Consider the following 20537-nt stretch of genomic DNA (forward strand, 5'->3'; position numbering starts at 1 on the left):
TCAAAAATAATAATGAACATTTTCATATACCTAAATGTACATTTGTGTTATGTAATATGACCAGGAATGATGATAAGAAAAAGTCAATTGCAGAAAAGAAGAAAAAAACTGAAAAGGAAAAGGTTGAAAGGTATAATTTCAAATTTATTTATATACACTCAAATGTTCATTTATGTTCCTCATAATTTTCTTAATTTAACAATATTTTATATTGAACAACAAGACCAAAACGCGAAAAGAAAACAATTCCTCCTGCTTTCCGATCTCCTTACTTGGTCAAGTACAAGGATCTGTTTAAAGATGAGAAAGCCATGAACCAAATTGCAGTAGACTTTGCTCTTGGTGGAAAAGATGAAAGGTAATTACTTACACTAATTAAACTTAAGGTTTAATATCTTTTATAAAAATATGTTCACATTCATATTATTAAATGTTCATAATGCAGTGCACTCTTATACTATGATGGCTTGAATCTCATCAATAGAAATGAAATGAAAACTCTTGGAGATGATGTTGAAGTGACAAATTGTGTCATAGATGGATGGGCAAGGTTTCTTAATCATAAAAAGCCGAGAAACAAGATTTATTTCTCAACAGTGCTTCATGTTAGTCTTTCTTCTTTTTTTATATTATTGATTCTATTTTCCTATGATAAATAATTGCTAAAAATTCATTTAACTTCTATATGTTTGTTTGTATTTCAACAGCACATTATGTGCACAAATAGAGTTTGTCAAGAAGGATCATCAATGAAGACAAGAATTAATGCCTTCATAGAAAGAATTGACAATGAACTGAAGTTGAATAAAATTGACAGCATTGTTGGATATAAACAGGTATTAATTCTTGTTTAATACAAATGTTCAATTACCTTCAATATATTGTCCAATAACATTATATAATTTGTTCAGGTCTTCTTCCCAGTATCAACTTCTCAACATTTTTTTCTGTTGTGCGTCAATCATATAGAAGACAAAATTCATATAATTGACAATAGAAAACTACCAAAAAAGGTATCAGTCCAAGCAAAATATGAAGAACAACCAAAAATGATGGTGAGATAATATGTTCATTTATAGTTGACTACATGATCAATTATATTTTATTAATTGTTCATGTCTTCATCACAATACAAACTTCTAAACAATTTTTACTCTTTTTTCTATCAGTTAAAAGGATTGGCAGAGTACATGAAACACCTTGGATATCAAGATGCAAAAAGAATTGAAGACTACACAGTTGTTTTGGAAAAGATGAAATGGCGTAGCAACAATGACTATACAAACTGTGGAGTTTACATTATGAAGCATATGGAAACCTTCACTGCTGATCCTAATGAGAGCTGGATTTGTGATTTAAAACCAAACAATGTAAGAGTTATAAATGATCAATTATTTAAGATATAATATTCATTTATGAAACAGTAAAGATTGTTTAATTAAAATTTGACAATTCATTTTGTTCAACAGGTGGAACAAATTAGAAATCTAAGGCTCCAATACACAGCAGAACTGATGTTATTTGAAGAAAACACTGAATCAAGAGCAAATAGAAGGAAAGCTAGAAAATTTGCAACTTTGTAGTTTCAAATGTTCATTTACAACTATGTATATGTTCATTTCTTATATATGACTATTTTTTTTTTTTTTAGAAGTAGACTTATGGATTTTATTTTAATATTATTGTAATTGATATTTCATTTTAATCTTTGAATGAAAGTTTTTTATATAATAGATCGAAAATTCAAAATTACAAAATAGTAATTAAATCAACATTACAAAAAAGTCTAATGTTTATAAAGTTCTGGAATACTAATTATTTATCTTTATTAGCCAAACGTTTAGCTACACTTGTATCAAAAAAGGCTAACAACTTATCATATTTAGAAGAAATCTTTTTAGAACCTAATTGAACATTTCTTGATTGAAGAATTGGAACACGAGCACCTTGATCATTTCTTTGAACTGTGGGAGGAGTAACTTGAACATTCTGAACAGGAAATCCTTGATCATTTATTTGAACCGTAGGAGAAATAACTTGAACATTTGTTGATTGAACATTCCTGGAGTTGGATATGATCATTTCTGGATTGGTGTTTGAACAATTCTGAGTTTGATTTTGAACATTCCTGGGAACAGTAGGTTGAATAACAACAGGAGATTTTGTTGACGCACTAGTATGAATTGGAACTCTTGGATTAATTTGAGAGTAAGTTTTAACACCAGAAGCACCTTTATTTGCACCAAAATTAGAACAAGGTTGAACAGCAGAAACACCTTCAAGATTTAAATCCTTCGCCTTTAAAAAAAATTAAATTGATCATTAATAAACCAGTATATGATCAGTTACAAACACTTATACAAACAAATATGGAAAAAAAAAACCTTAGCAATAGATGAAATATCAACATCAATAGATATGATAGATGAAAGAGAGCTTTCACCAGTAGCCTACAAAAAAACCAAAAAAAAATATAAAAAATAAAAAATTAAATAAAAAAAAAATTATAATATAGATCATAAATGTTCATATACCTGATCAAAATCATTGGAAATACTATGATTTGATTCCTTAGAACTAGAAGGAATTTCTTCTACAACAGCTGATTTTAAGCCGACCTATATTTTTAAATTATAAAAATCAATATTAATAAAATATAAATAAAATGTTTTTTTTGGCACATTTGAATTTACCTGAGCCCGTTTATTGCTCAAAACAATCAATTCAATGGGATCACTAATAGAATTAGCATAAGTAACAGCACAACCGTTCTCATCAAGTTCCTATTTAAAAAAAAAAACATAAATGATCATTTACGAAAACTGAAATGATCAATTTGAAAATATGAAATGATCATATACCTGTACAACTGCTTGCCCTATACCCCTTTTGTAAGGAGTGTACAGAGACTTTTTCCTCTTGAAATTACCCTTTGCCTTGTTACACTGCTTCTCCAAGGTACTCTTAGGCCTTACATTCCTCTCACCTTTAGGCCTAGCTTTTGGAGGATTCTTGATCTCAAGATCAACAATTTCAACCTCTTTAACAGGTTCACTAAAGTCAATTACACCTGATACACTCTCAACCTTTTCTTTTAACAGATTGAAATAACACTCAACCTCTGCCCTTGCATTCAAAGAATTCTGACAACTTGTTATCAACTTAACAAACTTTCTGATTGTTTGTGACCTCCAAACACTAGTAGCCACAACATTTGTCCTCAAAGTAGGTTCTTCAATACCATGACTACACATGGAAGCCTTTGTCCATCGTTTCATTATATACTCTTGTGGAATATTACGCACACAATGCAAATGATATACTCGAAGAGAATGAGAACAAAGTAAACCAGTCTCACTAAAGTACATGCATGTGCAACAAATTGCATGTGTTTCCTTATTAAAAACAACTTCATGCTTAATTATATCCTTCCCAGGCCTCCAAAGAAGATATGAATATTCTGGAAAACGCAAACCATTATCAACATGATCATAAGCTGTCCCCCTAATGAACTCCTCTTCAAAAAGAACATAAGCTTGAATAGTGTACAATGATCTTGCATGATCTAATATACCAATATTAGCAAAAGCTAGGTGCCTATTACCCCTCAGAGTATTGTAATCTCTTGCACCTTCCTTACTTCTCCACTCAGAAATGACATCAAGAAAAACATGATAAAAATCACATAAACCTTGAGTCTTATTAAGACGTTGTGAAACTGACTTATTAGTAGTTTCACTACGTTGAGAAGACAATATACCACCAGACCAATACTTCTTAGAATAAGCAGGACACCACATTTCCTTTATTTTATACAAATCACATAACCAATCATCATTTTCACATTTGTATTTATCACACATCCTGTATAACAGAAATGATCATATATTAATTTAAAAATGAACAAAATATAAATTAAAATATGTACATTTGTGTAAAGAATAATGATCATAAACAATATGGACACTAATAATATTATGATAACATACATAACAAAGTAAATTGTATGATCATATGTAAAACACTAAATGTTCATATATATATCACATAATAATCAAATATATCACATAATAAAAATAAAAAATAAATACAAAAAACAATAATTTACCTTTTCCAGAAATATTCAAATTCAGCAGGAGTTTCACAATACTTCAAAAGATATCCAAACAAATCTGTAAAGCCTTCCAAAGCTCTCAATGCTCCAATGTGTTTCTTAGAATTTTGTTCAAGATGCCATACACATAAACGATGATGAACAGTTGAAGGAAAAATGTTTCTTATACCCGCTGCAATCGCTTGTGCTTGATCAGTCATAATTGTAATGGGACTTTTCCTCCCCATTGAGTGCAAAAATGTATCAAACAACCAATCAAAAGACTCGGTGCGCTCATTAAGAATAAAACCCATACCAAACATGACATTGTTACCATGATGGTTCATCCCAACAAATGGAGCACATATCATTCCATATTTATTAGTTCTATAAGTTGTATCAAAAACCAACAAATCTCCAAAGTAATGATAATCTCTCATCATCCTACCATCACGCCAAAAAAAACTAACTAAAGCACCACTATCATCTTGTTCAAAATCATAATAAAAATCTGTCTCATCCACATGTCTCTTGGCAAAATATTTAATCAATTGGTTACCATCACATCCTTCAATTTGGGCAGCTTTTTCAGATGACAATGCATTATAAGCATCAGAAGCAGTAAAACAAAGATTAGGAGATCCCCCAACCTCCTTCTTTAGAACCCTCAAAGAATCAGTAACTTTGACTCCACTCAATTTCATTGTTGAAATGAAAAGAAGCTGCTCTTTATTCACATCTCTTTGAGACCTTATCAAATGCCTTTTTTCAGGAGGAATCATAGCATGATTATGAACCATTTCATGTCTTGTACATGTATAGACCCCTAAATGATCAATATGAAACTGCACAAAAGCTAAACAACCAGTTCGATGATCCAACTTCTCATAAATCCTTTTATTCTTACACTTATTATCTTTGAATCCCTCATTACAACAAACAAATCTTTTCATCAAAAAAGAATCATCTCTTCTTCTCTTACTCTTCCCAATTCGAATTCCAAAACCTTTCCTAAAAGCATATTCATTATACGCTTCGAAAGCTTCATCTTCAGATTTAAATTCTTTATCCTTTAATTCAGACTGTTCTGCTTCTAAATACATAATATCATCATTTTTTTCCACTGCACAATATACAATTATAAATGATCATAAAGAGTTTCATGAATGAACAATAACAAATAAGTAAAATGTTCAATATCAAAACAGCACATGATCAATTGCAAAAAGAATTTCAGCACATAATATTTTGAACAATATTTTCATTATTTACCACTACACATAATATCGATATAAAAATGTAAAAATAAATGATCAAAAATGACTTTAAGACTGAACATAAACACATTAGTAACAATGAATAAGAAAACATAAACGATTAATTGAAAGTATAATCTACAAAATATACGACAAAAACACACAATTCTAAAACACAGAGAAAACAACAAATGAAACAACAAATGAAGCAACAAAATGTTCATACAAAGTACAACAATCCAAAAACGTTCATCATAATGTAATCAAAGTAGTAAATTCAAAAATCGAAAGTGAATAATAATACATCAATTAAGTTCAAATTAACAGAGCATTATAACAGAACAAATTAGGGATAATTAAAAATTGAAAAATTATGATCACAATTACTCACATTGTTGCACAAACGAATCAACGAAACGAAGTCCAGAAGGAAACACACGCTCGCAATCGCGATCAAAATCAACGCAATCTCCAGATGCAGAATTCGCCATTGATGATCGGTAACAATTAACGAATTCGTTCAAAAAATCAAATGAAGAAGATGAATTAGCGAGAGAAAAATGTAGATCAAAAATGGAGGTTGGTTGATCAATTGAAGAGAGAGAAAAAATAGGGTTTAAAATCATATATATACATAAATTGAATAATAAGAATCAAAGGAAAAAGGAAAAAAGAGGAAGAAAAGAAAAAAAGAAAAAAAGGAAAAAAAAAAAAAAAAAAAAAAGGAAAGAATCGCAAAAGGGAACTCAATACCAGCTACAAAACGACGTAGCATAGGGGGGGTGTAGGGAACACACCCTACACTAGGGTGTAGGGTAAAATTTTCACAACTCTAAAGCATTCATGGATGATTATATAGTTAGAAATTATATGTATGAATCTTTTGGCAAGTAGTCTCAACTCTAAAGCATTCATGGACGAATCAAGAGTGGTCTGGTTCGAGCCATAACCTGCCATATGCACACAAATACACTAAATATTTTGTATATGAATGTGTGTGGTCTAGTGTCATAACTAATGAAGTAATGATTTTAACAAGGAATGAAAAAACCCAAACAAACCCAATGAATTACCTGCACACTAAATTGCCCTTTTTTGGAAAAAAAGTGCATGCTATAATTGCTATTACTTGATATGTAAACGAATAAATGACTACAAAGGTACATACAATTACGTAACATGCATGCACTTAACAATACTAAATTTTTTCGAGAAGAGAGGTACTACAAGCGACAAGCTATGAATCCCCTAATATTTAATTGCACGAGAGATGAAAGAGTACCTATTCAAGGTGCTGAGTCACCATTCGTGACTCTCTTCGCACAATTTGACCTTAATTACCTCTTTTTACTATACCTTTTACCTTCGGTCCATGCCCGAAAGTTTGGTTAACTTTTTACTAGTTGGCTCTCAGCAATAACAGTTTCTTCATCTTTCTTCCATCAAGTTTCCTAGTTCTTATAGTGACAAACAACAAGGGTAGGTTGTGTTCCTTTTGGAGGAACAATCCAAAACAAGAAGAGTCTATTCCAAACAATCATCAATTACTCTAAACACGAAGATTTAACCTTTTGTTTTTATTTTAGTTAATATGTAATAGCTAGTTTAAGTATTTAGTTGAACAATTTTTAGTTTGTATACTTTATATTAGTAAAAAAAAATTAGTTCTCACTCTCAAGCCCCTTTTGCGAAAGAATGTAATAATAGCAAAAGAAAAATAAGAGTGTGAACAAGTATGATAAAAAAATGTTGAAACTTTAAAAAAATCACTCCAAAAACTTGTTGAATAAAAATAAATAAAATTATGTTATAATATTCAAGAAAATGATATTTACCTTTTTGAATGTTCCACCCGATTTATCCTTTCGTTTAATTTGAATACGGGATCCGTTATAGATTCTTGTGGACTTGACAATTTCGTGTAGGTGAAAAGCACGTTCCATGTCGCCATGGGCGGAAGTCTAAACATTGAACATTTGTTACCGTGTCCGTGTGTAGATTTTCCACTTATAGTTGGACTTAAATACTTCTTTTTTTTCTTTGGTTTTTTTAAAAAAATACTCCTTTTTTAAAACGTTTTTTATAATTAAAAAAAAAAAATTCCCAATTTTCATACATGAGAAGAATATCTCTCCTTCCAATTTTGACTTACAAATTCAACAACAAATCTATTATCAATGGCACTCTTAATTTTCTCACTCTAGCTTTCAGGTATTTTCTCTCTCTACAATTTCATCATTTCCTCTCAATTCCAATTTGATTTTCCGATTTTTGTAATGATTTGAACATTTTGGAACCCTAGAATTTAGCGAATCCCTAACTTTATCCCGATTACGTTTTTGATTGATTTTATTGCTATCTTTTGAATTTCATGTTGCAGATAGTTGGAAATTGGGTTGAGTATTGCTTGAGAGGGGAATATGGAGATTGAATTACTCAATAATGTACAATCTGAAGAAGATACTGTTGAAGTTGATGCTGAAATTGTAAGTTGTTAGCTGGATTTTCATGTCCTTGAATTGTAATTCGAAGCATTTGATTTGGTTGATTTTGTATTTTGATGAAATTGTAGAGTATTAGAGCTGAAATTTGTGTAGTGTAATTGTATTTTGATTGAACGTTCAAGCGATTATCTTGCATGTGTAATTGTTTTAGCTTGTTCTGATTGGAGTAATTCGAATGAGGTAATATGAAAGGTTAAGCTGATTGGAAAAGAACAACTACAGGTTTGATATGATTTTGCATTTCGCGCCCCCGAACCCGAAATTCTTGGAATTTGTATGAGTTTGCTTTAATATCTTTGTATTGATATTATTGGATTTCTTTGCAAGTATGGATCCAAAAAAGTTGGCTAGGGAACTATTATGGTGTCTTAGTTCAGTTTGTTGAAAATGTGAGTAGCCTGAGTACAATTCTATTGTTGTAATTTACTGACAAAAGACTCCTGACGTTCCTCGTTTCTTTTGACCTTGTGCTTTGACGTTACAAAGGCTAATCATGAAGTTGAACACTGTATTTTGATGTTAATGCAACTTGAGGAGAGAATTTATAATTATTTATGCGAAAGGATTAGTTTAGTTTTTCTGCCTCTACTGTAAGAACTTGAAGGTCTACTTGCTATGGAGCCGACAGATTCTAATAAGACTATGGCTTTCCCGACAATGTTTTAGAACAATTTGTTTTAGGTTGGAAGACACTAAGACTGAGAATACTGGTCAGGTATCTGTTTTGTCCCCATTTGTGTAATCATTGTTCAGTGGCTAGAATAATGGGTGAAGGTACTTTGATGCCTCGGAATGAATGTGGAGCTTAAAGTCTGGCCAAACAAGATTGCCATTTATTTGCAGGCTTGGCTTGCTGATTAGAATAGGGAATACAGAAGTACTAGCTCCATGTTATGATATTCTGGTGGACGTGGTGGTAGATTGGTTTATATTGTGAAAAATGAATCCTTTATTCTCTCACTTTCATGTATTTGACTGTGGAATTGGGTATTTAATACTTTACCTGTTCACTAAGTCCAAAGCAATATGGGTTTGTGGTAGTCTCCCCGTGTGAAATCTCGTGCAATTGAAAAAAAAAAAAAATCTTCCATGTGAATGCATCGTCTTTTTATGCAAATTCTTCGATTATCTGTAAAAGGAAATAGTGAGCAGAAACGACATTGGTATATATTTGACACATGTTTCTGTTGTTTTACTACCATTTGACTAATCCCACCCTATCTGTGTAGTATCTGATGCATTGCATAGGATTTTGCCTTTTGATGTATAACATTATTTGTTGTAGGATAATTTGGGTGCCGAGGGTGAAAGATGCGGCATATGCATGGATGTTGTAATTGACAGGGGAGTTTTGGATTGCTGCCAACACTGGTATGAGATCTTAAATGCTTTTTCAGTGACTTTGTTGACCTTTTAGTTCAGCCTGGTTATTAACTGTCGTATACATTGGTTTCAGGTTTTGTTTTGTTTGCATTGATAACTGGGCCACTATCACAAATCTTTGCCCGTTGTGCCAGAATGAATTTCAACTGATCACATGTGTCTCTGTGAGTTTCATTACTTCTTGTCAAAATGGACAGATACTATAGCATCCTCAGACCCTGGATCGCCTTTGTTGTTCCCTTAGTCCTCTTAGAAAACTGTTCTGTGTAAATAATGATATTTTACTCCCTCCCTCTCTAAATAAAAGTCCCACTTTAAGTTGGCACCTTTGCCAACACATAATTATTCAGAAGTATATAGACATCCAGTTTTTACTATAATACATATATTTTATATATATATTCTTAAAAGTAAATGGCCAATATAAGCACATGATTACATGATTAGTGCAAACAATCAAAGTGGGACTTTTATTTAGGGACGGGGGAGTATGATGAAATTGCAATTGGTTCATCGTCAACTTCAAAGATCAACCTGACCTAAAATGTATTAACTTGGGATAATGTAGGTGTATGACACAATTGGCTGCAGCAATATTGATGAGGATATAGATTCCAGGTATCAAGTTGGTTATGTGTTGCTGTAACATTATAATAACAGCTCTATGAATGACAATTAACTGGCATGGTTTGCTTCTTTGCAGAGATGATGATTGGTGTGTTGAAGGGAATAACAACACTCCCTCCCTTCCATCTTATTACATTGATGAAAATGTAATTGTTCGCTTATAAAATTTTGTCATTTGCATTACTACATGTAACACTTCAGGGGTACTGTCGGTCTGATGTTGCTTATCATTGGTAAATTGTCATTTTCAGTTCATTTCTTAATCTAAGGCATTATATGACTTGTTGGTTGCAAGGAGGACTAGCTTTTTGCCTTTCCCCTGTTGTAGCTATTACAGATCCCGCTTTTTGCCTTTTCCTTCTCTTGACTATTAACGATAACCCGATAACTGAAAATTTTCATCCGACTCTTCTACATACGAACAGTATATTCAAATCGACACACACAAATTGCCATATCTCTTTGCTCATGTCTTTAACAACTTTAGTAACAGTTGATTCTGGTGCTAAATTCTTTTATCTAATATGCATCATTCTGTATTTTCTGGAATTCTGGTCATGGATATGAAGTGTTTAACCCTTTATTTGATAGAATCTATGTTTCAGCATGTTTCCTAGCTGAGGATGTTTCATTGGGGTTCTTGCTGCCACTGCTTTACGTTAACCCCAGTGTTAGAGTAGGATTTCTATGTTTTATTACTTTATAATTCAGAGGTGAGATTCAGATATTTTTGTGGATTCTCAAAGCTTTAGTTGGCTTGGTCTGAAGATTTAGAATGTCATAATCTAATGTTTGGCAATTTACTTTACTGTTTCGAGTACTGTAGGTATTCTGGTTATCCGTATTCCTAATAGACAATAATGTTGTGGCAAGTTGTAGCTAGTTTGCACATGATAGCAGTTTGTTTTGCATTGGTGTAACTGGTTTCATGTGCTCATGGTGTTATAAATGCTGTTATTATTGAACCTCGTAGCTACATATGGCCAACTACCATATTTTTTGGTTTTTCTTGGGTTTGAGAGTGGGATGAGTTTTTTTTTTTTTTTTTTTTTCTCTTCTTTCCCGACCAGGGGGGGTGGGTGGGGGAGTGTGCTTGTGGTAATGGTCAATGTTTCCATACTGATTGTTTGGGACAGCGAATGTGCTAATGTACCATGTGATAACTCCAAGAATAACCTGCTATCTTGAGCTCAAGATGGCATTTCTACCTCTTACGTGATTAAGGCAGTGGATGTGGGGATGGAATGCTGGATGTGATGTTTAAGGGGTGACTATTTCAGTGGTTGCCATAGTTGGTTTATTTTAATTACAAATTTAGGTATCTTGATAATTGTTCGTCATATGAGTCCTCTATCTTTAGTCTATCTTTGAAGCATCATCCTGTGATAGGCTGATAGCTACTTAATATTCCTCAAATGCTATACGCAAGCTTCTTTATGTATGCCCACTGTTTTTTTAGTGCCATTTTTTCTCTAACAAAGAAATAAATAATTTTGGTTAGTTATTTGTCTTGAGTTATATGTTTGCTGATCGTTCACCATATCTTGTGTATGAGCTACAATTTGTTTAAGTGGTTTGATTCTGGTCGCAATAAAATTCTTTTTCCGCGACCTATCTGATTACTTTGCACTCTGTGTAGGCAGTTACTTGCTTGGATGGAGATGGCTGCAAAATGCGGAGTGGTTCATTGACCTATGAAGAAACAATGACCCTTGATACTTCTATTGCTTGTGATTCCTGTGATATATGGTATTATGTCATGTCCTTTTGCTTTTTTAAAAGCCAAATGTCAATCTGTTTATGCTGTTGATCTGTATCTTTGCTTACATTTTCAAGGCAGCACTGTAATTAGAAGATATTATTTGAGTAACTTATTGGAATAGTTTATTTCTTTGGCTATGTCTCTTGTTTGGTCCAGGTATAACAGTCACTTGTTGCCCTACCTCGTGAAAAAAATATTGCAATTTTCTATTCTAAAAATATGCATTATGATACCCCAAATGACTAGAAATTTTTATTTTTACTTTTTTGTTGACCAGTTTTGGTGGTAGAGTAGGTAGAGTAACCAAGGAAGTTAGGTTATTGATGTGTTCTTGAATCCTTGTGGTGCTATAAATAGCCAATTAACTTAGGTTAATAATTTTGGTATAAATACTCTTATTTTTTCTCTGTCATTTTTTGCTAGTATGCTTTTATTTTTCTGTCTCTTCTTTTGTTATTCTATTTTTGGGGTAGGGGGAGTTGGGCCAATGTATAAAAATGCTCAAGGCACACTAGAGCAATGAAGGTCCTGCTGCACCTAGGCACACCTCTTTAAAGTGAGGCGTACAATATAAACACCCAATTCTTTGTATTGAAGTGTGCCTCTTTGAATGCGCCTTGCTTAGAGCAAAAAAGCTCTCTAACCTAAATGCCTAGTGCCTAAGGCGCTTGTTTTATACACTGAGTTGGGCTGATTGGATGGTGTCAGTAAGCCACCATTTTCTTTGCTCATCTTTGTTGTTGGTTGTGTTTAAGTCTGAAATTATGTTCTGATGTTTGGACTTATATGGTGGCAGGTATCATGCTTTTTGTGTGGGATTTGATCCTGAAGGCACAGGTGTAGATTCATGGCTGTGCCCTAGGTAATTCTGAAATACATAATATTTTTATTTATTGAACTTTAGCTTTTTGAGTGCCTTTTGGATGTGATGCTTGACCTTCAGGTTATCTATTACTTCTATATGTACTGCTGTGTTTTGCTATTACTTGGGTAGTACCTTGTATGACCTGGAATTTGGAATGACATTAGCTGACGGATGAGCTGCATGCCCTATTCTTTTCAAAAGTCAGTTGATGTGTGCATGATCAAAGCTCTATAGCTGGTAAACTAGACATTCTCTTAATATTTTGTAGACAATTCTGTTATCACTATTATTTTTTTTGGGAAGGTGGTGTATCTGCATTGCCTATGTCTGCCAAGCTGTTAGTGTTAATTTATGCTGTGGTATAGCCATATAACTCTGTATGCAAAAATAAATTGCCGGATAAACCTTTTAACACTTCTCTATGCTCTGAATGTAGATGTCTTGTTAATGAAGTAGACCAGAATTCAGATCTCAAGGAAACGTATCTTAGGGGAAATAATGTTGATCACCATCATCTTGCTGACACATCTTCTGGAAAAGTGTCCATATGTGTTGCTGATTCAGGAGAAACAGCAGTGGTTGTCTCAAGGATTGACAGTGAAGATGCTGTCGACGAACCGAATATGAATGGTCAATCTACTGGAGAACTCACTGATCGCTGTAAAGATAAGCAATTGGGCTCTGATTGTTGTTCATCTGAAATGAAAAAATTACCAGATCAAGGGAGGGATGCTATCCAACCAGAATCACATGTCCTTTCTGCCAAGTTTGTAAACACTGTTATAAAAAGTGAGCCAGATGAGAACGAATCAAGAATGTCTCTTGACCTCTTATCTTTGGCTTCAACCTTCTCTGGTAAAAATGATGTGTCTAATTAGCATATTGTCATCTTTGACACTTTCCTATTGTTATTTTTATTGATTTTTTACTGTTTCATGTATTGGAAGATGACAAAGCTAAAATTTTATCAAGTGGAGACGAGTGTCTGCATGATGCTTCAACTTATGAGAGTTTGGAAGATTTGAAGTCTGATATTGCTCCAAGACTTGCTGTGAAGCGGAAGCGTCCTGAGAACAGGTCTTTTTCTTTTGTAACGTTTTCTTACTTCACTGAATTACTTTTTCCCTCTGTTTGCCTTGTCTAAATATGTGTGTTTTCTCGGTGTTTCTGTTGACCCAATATATTTTATGACTTCACTCTAACAGAGTGCTAGGAGTATTGTCTCTGAAGGGTAAATGATGTTGCAGAGCTAGGTAACTTTATCATCTGCACTCAAATTCAAAGCATGATCATTCAACACATAAAGTTTTCCAAGGTGATATGGAATCTCATTTCTAAGGTGATGGGGTCCACATTCTGGGAGATCATAGAGCATGATGGTTGAGAACTTTAGAAATGGCGTTGGAAGGTTAGAAAGGAAGAAAAGAGAAATTTTCAGTTAGAGGTCCATGAAAATAGCTATACATACACAATATGTATTATACCTTATAATCTGAAGCCGTCCTTGGGCTGTCATTAATTAATACCAAATTGATGACTACGTGGTTCTACAAATGTGGTATACCTGCAGGAGTGGCTGGCTTTTGGATCTTAGGTGGTGGAGTGGGTTATATTGCAGCTCAACTTTTTGTTTATTTCCTGGTGCACTATGATTTGGGTTCTAGACTTCGTTGCAATACTTTTTTGTTGGAACTAATCCAATCCAATATCCATTATGAGAATTGGGAGCCTTAACCTGGTAAATCCAGGTTGAATATTAGCTGATCCAATATACTTTAATGTCAGACTTCGGGTATTGTGGGATTTCAGGTACCTGATCTTGGACCAAAAAATGATTTGTGCTCTGTCTTTCTCCACTTTCTTTGGTACATGTCATTTTCTAATTTGTGATGTTTAAATTTTGAATTGGGCTTATAGTTGAAACATTATCTGGTATTTTGTCTCTTTATTTTTTGGGAGTACAACTAAGTTATTGGAAGAAACTGTATGTTGGAGGTGGTCCATGGATTTATCAGATCATTACCTGATTGGTCTATACTGATTGTGGGTATTAAATGGCATATTTTTTATGTCAGGAATTCTGGGAGCTGGAACCTGCCCCATGACCCTAGTTAGAACCTGTATCATGAAGCAACTACTTTGCGTTGGTCTTTGGACATGCAGATATCAAACTATCTCTTTTCATCCCTTTTGTGCTGTTTGGGGGCTCCTTAATTGACCAGCTTCTCATCAGCATATTCTTTTGGCTTTCTTGGTTTTGAGTTCTCATTTTCCATGTTTAAAATTGTATGTAGTAGGTTATATTTTTTTCAGTTTCATGTGAAATTTGAGGAGAGTAAGAACAGTCTATTTTTCCCGAGGAGAAAATAATAGGACTAGAACTATGCTTTATATCCAACTTATAGGTAAACTAGTATTATCTTCATTCTGATCCTTCAATCAACCTCTTTATGTGATGAAGCTTTTGTAAGGGGTATAAGCCTATCACATGGGACTAGTATTATCTTCATTCTGATCCTTCAATCAACCTCGTATGTGATGAAGCTTTTGTAAGGGGTATAAGCCTATCACATAGGACTGCATGTGAATTCTCCTGGGGCTTGTTGACCAATTATGGTATATATGCAAAGTTTTGGAACAGGTACATACAAACAAATCCATGTTTCCAACTTGTTAAGGCTCAATGTCAATGACACGGGGACACAGCCTTAATATTTGACATTGGTGTAGGGACATGTCTTTCAAAACTTTCAGATAGAGCTTTTATCATGAATAATCTAATTATAGCATCAAACTAATTATGTAATTGCATTTTAGTATGTAACTTACCATACTAAGCAGAGTCTTCTCTTTGTTGCCTGATTAGTAGGTCCATTTCATGTAGTAAGATTGCACTCTCTCTATTGTCTTACTTATGATTTATAGGCCCATTTTCTGATTGCTAGGTCAAGTATTGGTTATGGATTCTATTCTTAATCAAAACTTGACCTAACAATCAGACATGACTGCAGCAGACATCTACATAGTGATAGAAGAAAGTGTTAACATGGTGACTTTAACATTCCCTTATTTCCTATAAATACTGATTTGTGCTTTATTTTGTGTGTCCTGAAAAGCAGTTCTCAGACAATCGATTGCAATGGGCATCATGAAGGTAAGCTTGAGGGTGCATCTTCATCAAAGAAAGTAAAAGCTCATAAACGTACCAGAAATACTTCTTTGAATGACCAAGCAGATGTCTATGCATCTGAGAATTTGAAGAAAAACAGAAAACCAATAAAAAGATCTGTAGATGAAGTAGACAAGAATATAATGGTGAAGAAGAGCCGGCCTATTGATATAATGAGTATAGTCCAGGGAGTCAAAAGTAGCACAACAAATAGGTCTGCACGTGAAAAGGAGGCTGGTAAATGTGCTAAGGTAGAAAAAAGTGCAGCTGGACTACGAGTGAAAAAGATCATGAGGAGACCTGGTGCCGAAAAGGAGTCAGAAGCTGTAGTACAGAAGCTGAGAAAGGAAATCAGAGAAGCTGTTCGTAATAAGCCGTCAGATGACATTGGGAAAAGCATTCTTGACCCTAATCTGCTAACTGCTTTCAGAGCTGCCGTAGCTGGATCTGTGGCTGAACCAGCTAAGAAGGTATCTTCTGCAGTGGTCAAAGCAAAGAAGTTAATGTTACAGAAGGGAAAAGCAAGGGAGAATCTCACAAAGAAGATATATGCAACATCTAGTGGAAAAAGAAGACGCGCATGGGATCGTGATTGTGAAGTTGAATTTTGGAAGCACCGCTGCTTGACAACTTCTAAACCAGAAAAAATTGAAACTTTAAGAATGGTTCTTAACCTTCTTAAAAGGAGACCAGAAACCAAAATTGCAGATCAAACTTCTGAGGAAGACACTACAGCTCCTATTCTTTCAAGGCTTTATCTAGCTGATACTTCGCTTTTCCCTCGAAAAGATGATATCAAGCCTCTTTCTGTTCTGAAAGCAGCTGCTTGTTCCAACCATAATAACCTGCTATCTTCAGGAGAAAGTACTATGGCATCTTTGAAAAGAAATGAGGATCCTGCTCTAAGTAATATTGCTTCTGCTGATGACAAGAAGAGTGTTTGCACCAGTAATAGAAATGGAGCTGTTTCCGGGAAACTTTATGCAAGTGGACACCCCGATAAGGTCTCTTCACAAAAGAAAATTACTGGTAAAGTGAATGACTTTAAGATTGATAAAAGGAAATGGGCCCTAGAGGTTCTTGCGAGGAAAACAGCTTCTGATGTTACGGGACCCATGCAACAGAAACAAGAAAATGCTGCATTAAAGGCTAACTATCCTTTGTTGGTATGTCATAATCTCATTTTAGAGTTTCCCTATCTATTATTCATTAAAAATTTGATGTATTTCTAATAAGCTTCTCTGGTTTCATTGACTGAGCAGGCTGAATTACCGACAGATATGAAACCTGAACTAGCACCCACTCGCCAGAATAAGATTGCGATATCAGTTCGGCAGGTATCTGCTACTTCCTGTAATTGTAAAACTACGAGTGTTTGCTACCTCTGCAGCAGTAACACTTAAGGTCTGCTATGGTTCAGAAATAACACAACAGTTGGTCATGTTATAGTTATATTAACAGTAGCACCTTATAAAATTTGGTGAATTGAAGCACCTTAATCCATGATTAACAGTTTGTTTGGATAAAGAAATGGGAAGGAAAATAAGGGGAGGGTGGGGAAGAGGAGAGAAGGGATAAGGGAGGGGAGGGAAGAATAACGAGTTTTCCTTCCAAATCTCTCCATTGTTGGAGAGATCAATTTCTTACAATTTAACCCTTCCATTTCTCTCCCCTCCAATTTCCTTCATTCCTGACTTGTTATCCAAATGAAAGATATATTTCATCCCTTCATTCCCTCCATTTCCTTCGATCCAAACATACTCTAATAGAGACACCGAAAAGTGAAGCAGCTTATAGTTGGCACGAGTCTTTATTGTCTATTGCAGTACAAAGTAATAGTTGTGTGAGCAATACCCATGGATCTATGTAACAATCCATGCTAATTTATATCCTACTTCTAAATGAGCTCTGTTCAAGAATAAATATGTAGTATTTAAAGAGAGAAGTAGCGAGATAACTAAGAAGTACATCTACCATTATATGGAAATCCAATAGTGAATAAAAGTGTGTCAAAAAAAAAAAAAAAAGAAAAGAAAATAGTGAATAAAGTGTACAACATGTCCGATTGGGCTGAGGGAACAATAGTTATCCACAAATTATTGTTTTGAATCTGCTGGTTAAATGTAGACTATGAAGGCAGTCACGCCTGATTCCTCTTAAAGGTTTTTTACATCAACCAATATGGTGGGACACTCTTCTCTAATGCCGCTGTATTATTTTGAACTCAATACGGTTGCTTTCAAGTGGTATATATTTTCTGATCATTTAATGGAGATTATTTGTTTATATGTTTGTGCAAAAATCATCAAAATAATCCACAAAAATATCATTGAGGACAAACGTAATTGCATTCATTCTAAGCAGGCACATAAATACATAATTTAATCATACACACAGAAATACAATTAGAATACAAAAAATAAAACAACTTTTATTTCAATAAAAGAGAGATTTATTGCTAATCCACAGCTGTGGAGATGTTTTTTCACTTTGTTTAGCATCTCATTAACATTGTCAGGGGGCAGCTAGGTAATAGTTTTCTCTTACCTTTTTGATTGAGCAAATCTTTACAAATGACCCTTTACAAGCTACATCTAACTTTCTAATTATTTAGGACGTTTGATCTGCTTGACAGAACAGTAGGATTATAATTGCTTGCTTGATAGAATGATAGGTTTGTATAATTGATCAATCTTCATTAAGGACTTATGCAGCTTTTTTTATACACAGACACAACTTTACCGCTTGACAGAACATTTCCTCAAGATGACAAATTTGTCATCTATGCATCGAACTGCTGAAACTGAGCTGGCTGTTGCGGATGCTATCAACATTGAAAAGCAGGTTGCGGACAGGTCCAATAGCAAGGCTGTCTATTTGAATCTTTGTTCACAGGAGATACAAAATCGTACAAATTGCAGTACTTCCAACACTCTGGCTGAACCCAGTCCTTCTAGCCCTGTACCACCAGTACCCTCCAGAGGTTACTCTGAATCTACTCTTTCAAGCCCAGTACCAGTATCCTCCAAAGATGACCAATCTTCGATATCATCACCTAAATCTGAAGCTGAGGCAGCGTTGAGAGCTGCTGGTCTTTTGTCTGATTCTCCTCCGTGTAGTCCACTCCAAAAGGTTGCTGATCTTAGTGGTGATGATAGTAAGCCTTTAGGAGAGGTCAAAGAAGAAGAATTAACAAGTATATTTGAAATGGATTGTCATCCTGATCTAGACATTTATGGTGATTTTGAGTATGATTTAGATGAAGAGGAGTATATTGGGGCTACTTCAATTAATGCATCAAAGGGGAAAGGAGAAGAGGGGGAGTCCAAAGTGAAAGTTGTTTTCTCCACTCGGAATACCTTTGAGTTAGACAATGCTTCTGAGGCTAAAGAGCAGGATTTGCTGAAGACTGATACACTGAGCACACCAGATTTACCTGCATGTCCCAATGATACGGGCACTGAAAGCTCACCCATGAAGGATAAGGTCAATTCTATACCACCTTCTGGAGACACCTCTCTGGATGGAGAATGTGAAGAGCTCTCGGTCGCAGAATATGAAGCGCTATATGGTCCAGACAAAGAGCAATCAATCAAAAAAAATTCTGACCTGGTTCCAGCCGACAATTCAGAATTGCAGACAGCCAATAAACTTAATTTTAGCAGTTCCAACCAGAATAAATTGACCACTGATTCTGTTCACAGCATTATTGTTGGGGAAAATTCTTCTGACTCTTCTGTCTTAAGAGAAAAGGCTGACAGAGGGAAGAATGATCTCAAGGTTGACAAGAAAAGTGATCATGCTGAATCAGTGCAAAAAAAGGTATTAACTTCCTCCAGTACATTTTTCTGGTTTGTGGTTCTTTGCTATTGCACATTAGTCAGTTATAGACCTCTGCTTAAATATTTGTATTACATTGTTTATCAAAAATGCCTTTTCGCATAAGCTTAGGTATAACTTGCATAGTTTTATGGCCGTGGATGTCAAGGAAACTTGCCTTTAGTGACAAAAAATTGAACGATATTGGGTGCAGGTAGAAGCTTTTATAAAAGAGCACATCAGGCCGCTTTGCAAGAGTGGTGTGATCACAGTGGATCAATATAGATGGGCGGTAGGGAAAACGACTGAGAAGGTGATGAAACATCATTCTAAAGCCAAAAATGCCAATTTTCTTATCAAGGAAGGTGAAAAGGTGAAGAAGCTTGCTGGGCAATATATTGAGACGGCCAAGCACAAGGAAAATAAGTGAAATTTTATGTCATTTATTACAAATTGATGAAAAATCCCCTTTTTAATATCTTGTACATAAGAACAGAATATTGAGACAAACACTGCTGATTTAGGCAATTTAACCTAGCATAAATGACAATCTGTAAAAAGAAAAAAAAAAAAAAAAAAAGAAACAGCAGTTTTACAATATTTTAACTGCCCTATTGTTCGTTAGATTGGGATTTTATCGTAATTTCAATTACATTCAAATAATAAACTGAAGTACAGTGTAGCTATCCTACGATAACCAAATGAAAAAAATATAATCAACTTCTGTTTTATCGACCTGAACAACTATCAAGAGAATCAAATGATCGAATTTTAAAGAGTGCCATCAAGTATTGTATTCGTTCCATCTAATCTTAATTACTACTAATCATTTAGACATAAATTTGAAGTAATTAATAGATAGTAATAATGGTCTAATGAACAATAAGTTGGTGATAACTATAAGGTGTAGCTATTAATTTAAGACGAGGGAACATAAGCTTTGTAATTTGACCTTGTTTTAACCCAACACCGGCGAGGCAGCATCCGTATAAGGGGTATATACAAGTATAATGCTATTTGTAATAAAAATTCCTTGATTTCTTCGTGTTCTTTTTAAAG

General features: G+C 34.2%; 3 protein-coding genes across 9 annotated transcripts; 2 read left to right on the forward strand and 1 right to left on the reverse strand.

Annotated features, from left to right (window-relative positions):
- Window positions 1-1647, forward strand: LOC110719700. The gene is made up of 6 exons (XM_021898681.1): window positions 1-358; window positions 446-605; window positions 708-836; window positions 912-1055; window positions 1170-1370; window positions 1470-1647. Exons 1-6 carry the CDS (start codon window positions 312-314, stop codon window positions 1581-1583), a joined length of 795 nt encoding a protein of 264 aa, XP_021754373.1. The 5' UTR covers window positions 1-311; the 3' UTR covers window positions 1584-1647.
- A 145-nt stretch (window positions 1648-1792) lies between these two features.
- Window positions 1793-6170, reverse strand: LOC110719701 (protein FAR1-RELATED SEQUENCE 7-like). 4 transcript variants are annotated; one of them, XM_021898682.1, is made up of 7 exons: window positions 5741-6170; window positions 4109-5216; window positions 2862-3864; window positions 2694-2783; window positions 2535-2618; window positions 2385-2450; window positions 1793-2298 (listed from the first exon to the last, which is right to left on the reverse strand). In XM_021898682.1, the coding sequence occupies exons 1-7, from the start codon at window positions 5973-5975 to the stop codon at window positions 1816-1818; spliced, it is 3069 nt and encodes a 1022-aa protein (XP_021754374.1). In that variant the 5' UTR covers window positions 5976-6170; the 3' UTR covers window positions 1793-1815. The 4 variants fall into 4 exon arrangements, with proteins under 4 accessions (XP_021754374.1, XP_021754376.1, XP_021754375.1 ...); XM_021898684.1 differs by lacking the exon at window positions 2694-2783; XM_021898683.1 differs by lacking the exon at window positions 2385-2450.
- A 1234-nt stretch (window positions 6171-7404) lies between these two features.
- LOC110719703 (uncharacterized protein At4g10930-like) lies at window positions 7405-20141 on the forward strand. 4 transcript variants are annotated; one of them, XM_021898686.1, is made up of 15 exons: window positions 7405-7560; window positions 7730-7835; window positions 9139-9224; window positions 9310-9400; window positions 9805-9854; window positions 9940-10009; window positions 11503-11612; window positions 12422-12487; window positions 12927-13345; window positions 13438-13567; window positions 13738-13743; window positions 15610-16825; window positions 16922-16996; window positions 18390-19481; window positions 19693-20141. In XM_021898686.1, exons 2-15 carry the CDS (start codon window positions 7770-7772, stop codon window positions 19906-19908), a joined length of 3693 nt encoding a protein of 1230 aa, XP_021754378.1. In that variant the 5' UTR covers window positions 7405-7560; window positions 7730-7769; the 3' UTR covers window positions 19909-20141. The 4 variants fall into 4 exon arrangements, with proteins under 4 accessions (XP_021754378.1, XP_021754380.1, XP_021754381.1 ...); XM_021898688.1 differs by lacking the exon at window positions 13738-13743 and having other exon boundaries at window positions 7406-7560; XM_021898689.1 differs by lacking the exons at window positions 7405-7560; window positions 7730-7835; window positions 9139-9224; window positions 9310-9400; window positions 9805-9854 and having other exon boundaries at window positions 9942-10009; window positions 11507-11612.
- Window positions 20142-20537: the final 396 nt, after the last annotated feature.

This window comes from Chenopodium quinoa, unplaced genomic scaffold (genome assembly GCF_001683475.1).
Source record: "Chenopodium quinoa cultivar QQ74 unplaced genomic scaffold, ASM168347v1, whole genome shotgun sequence".
Classification (NCBI taxonomy): domain Eukaryota; kingdom Viridiplantae; phylum Streptophyta; class Magnoliopsida; order Caryophyllales; family Amaranthaceae; genus Chenopodium; species Chenopodium quinoa.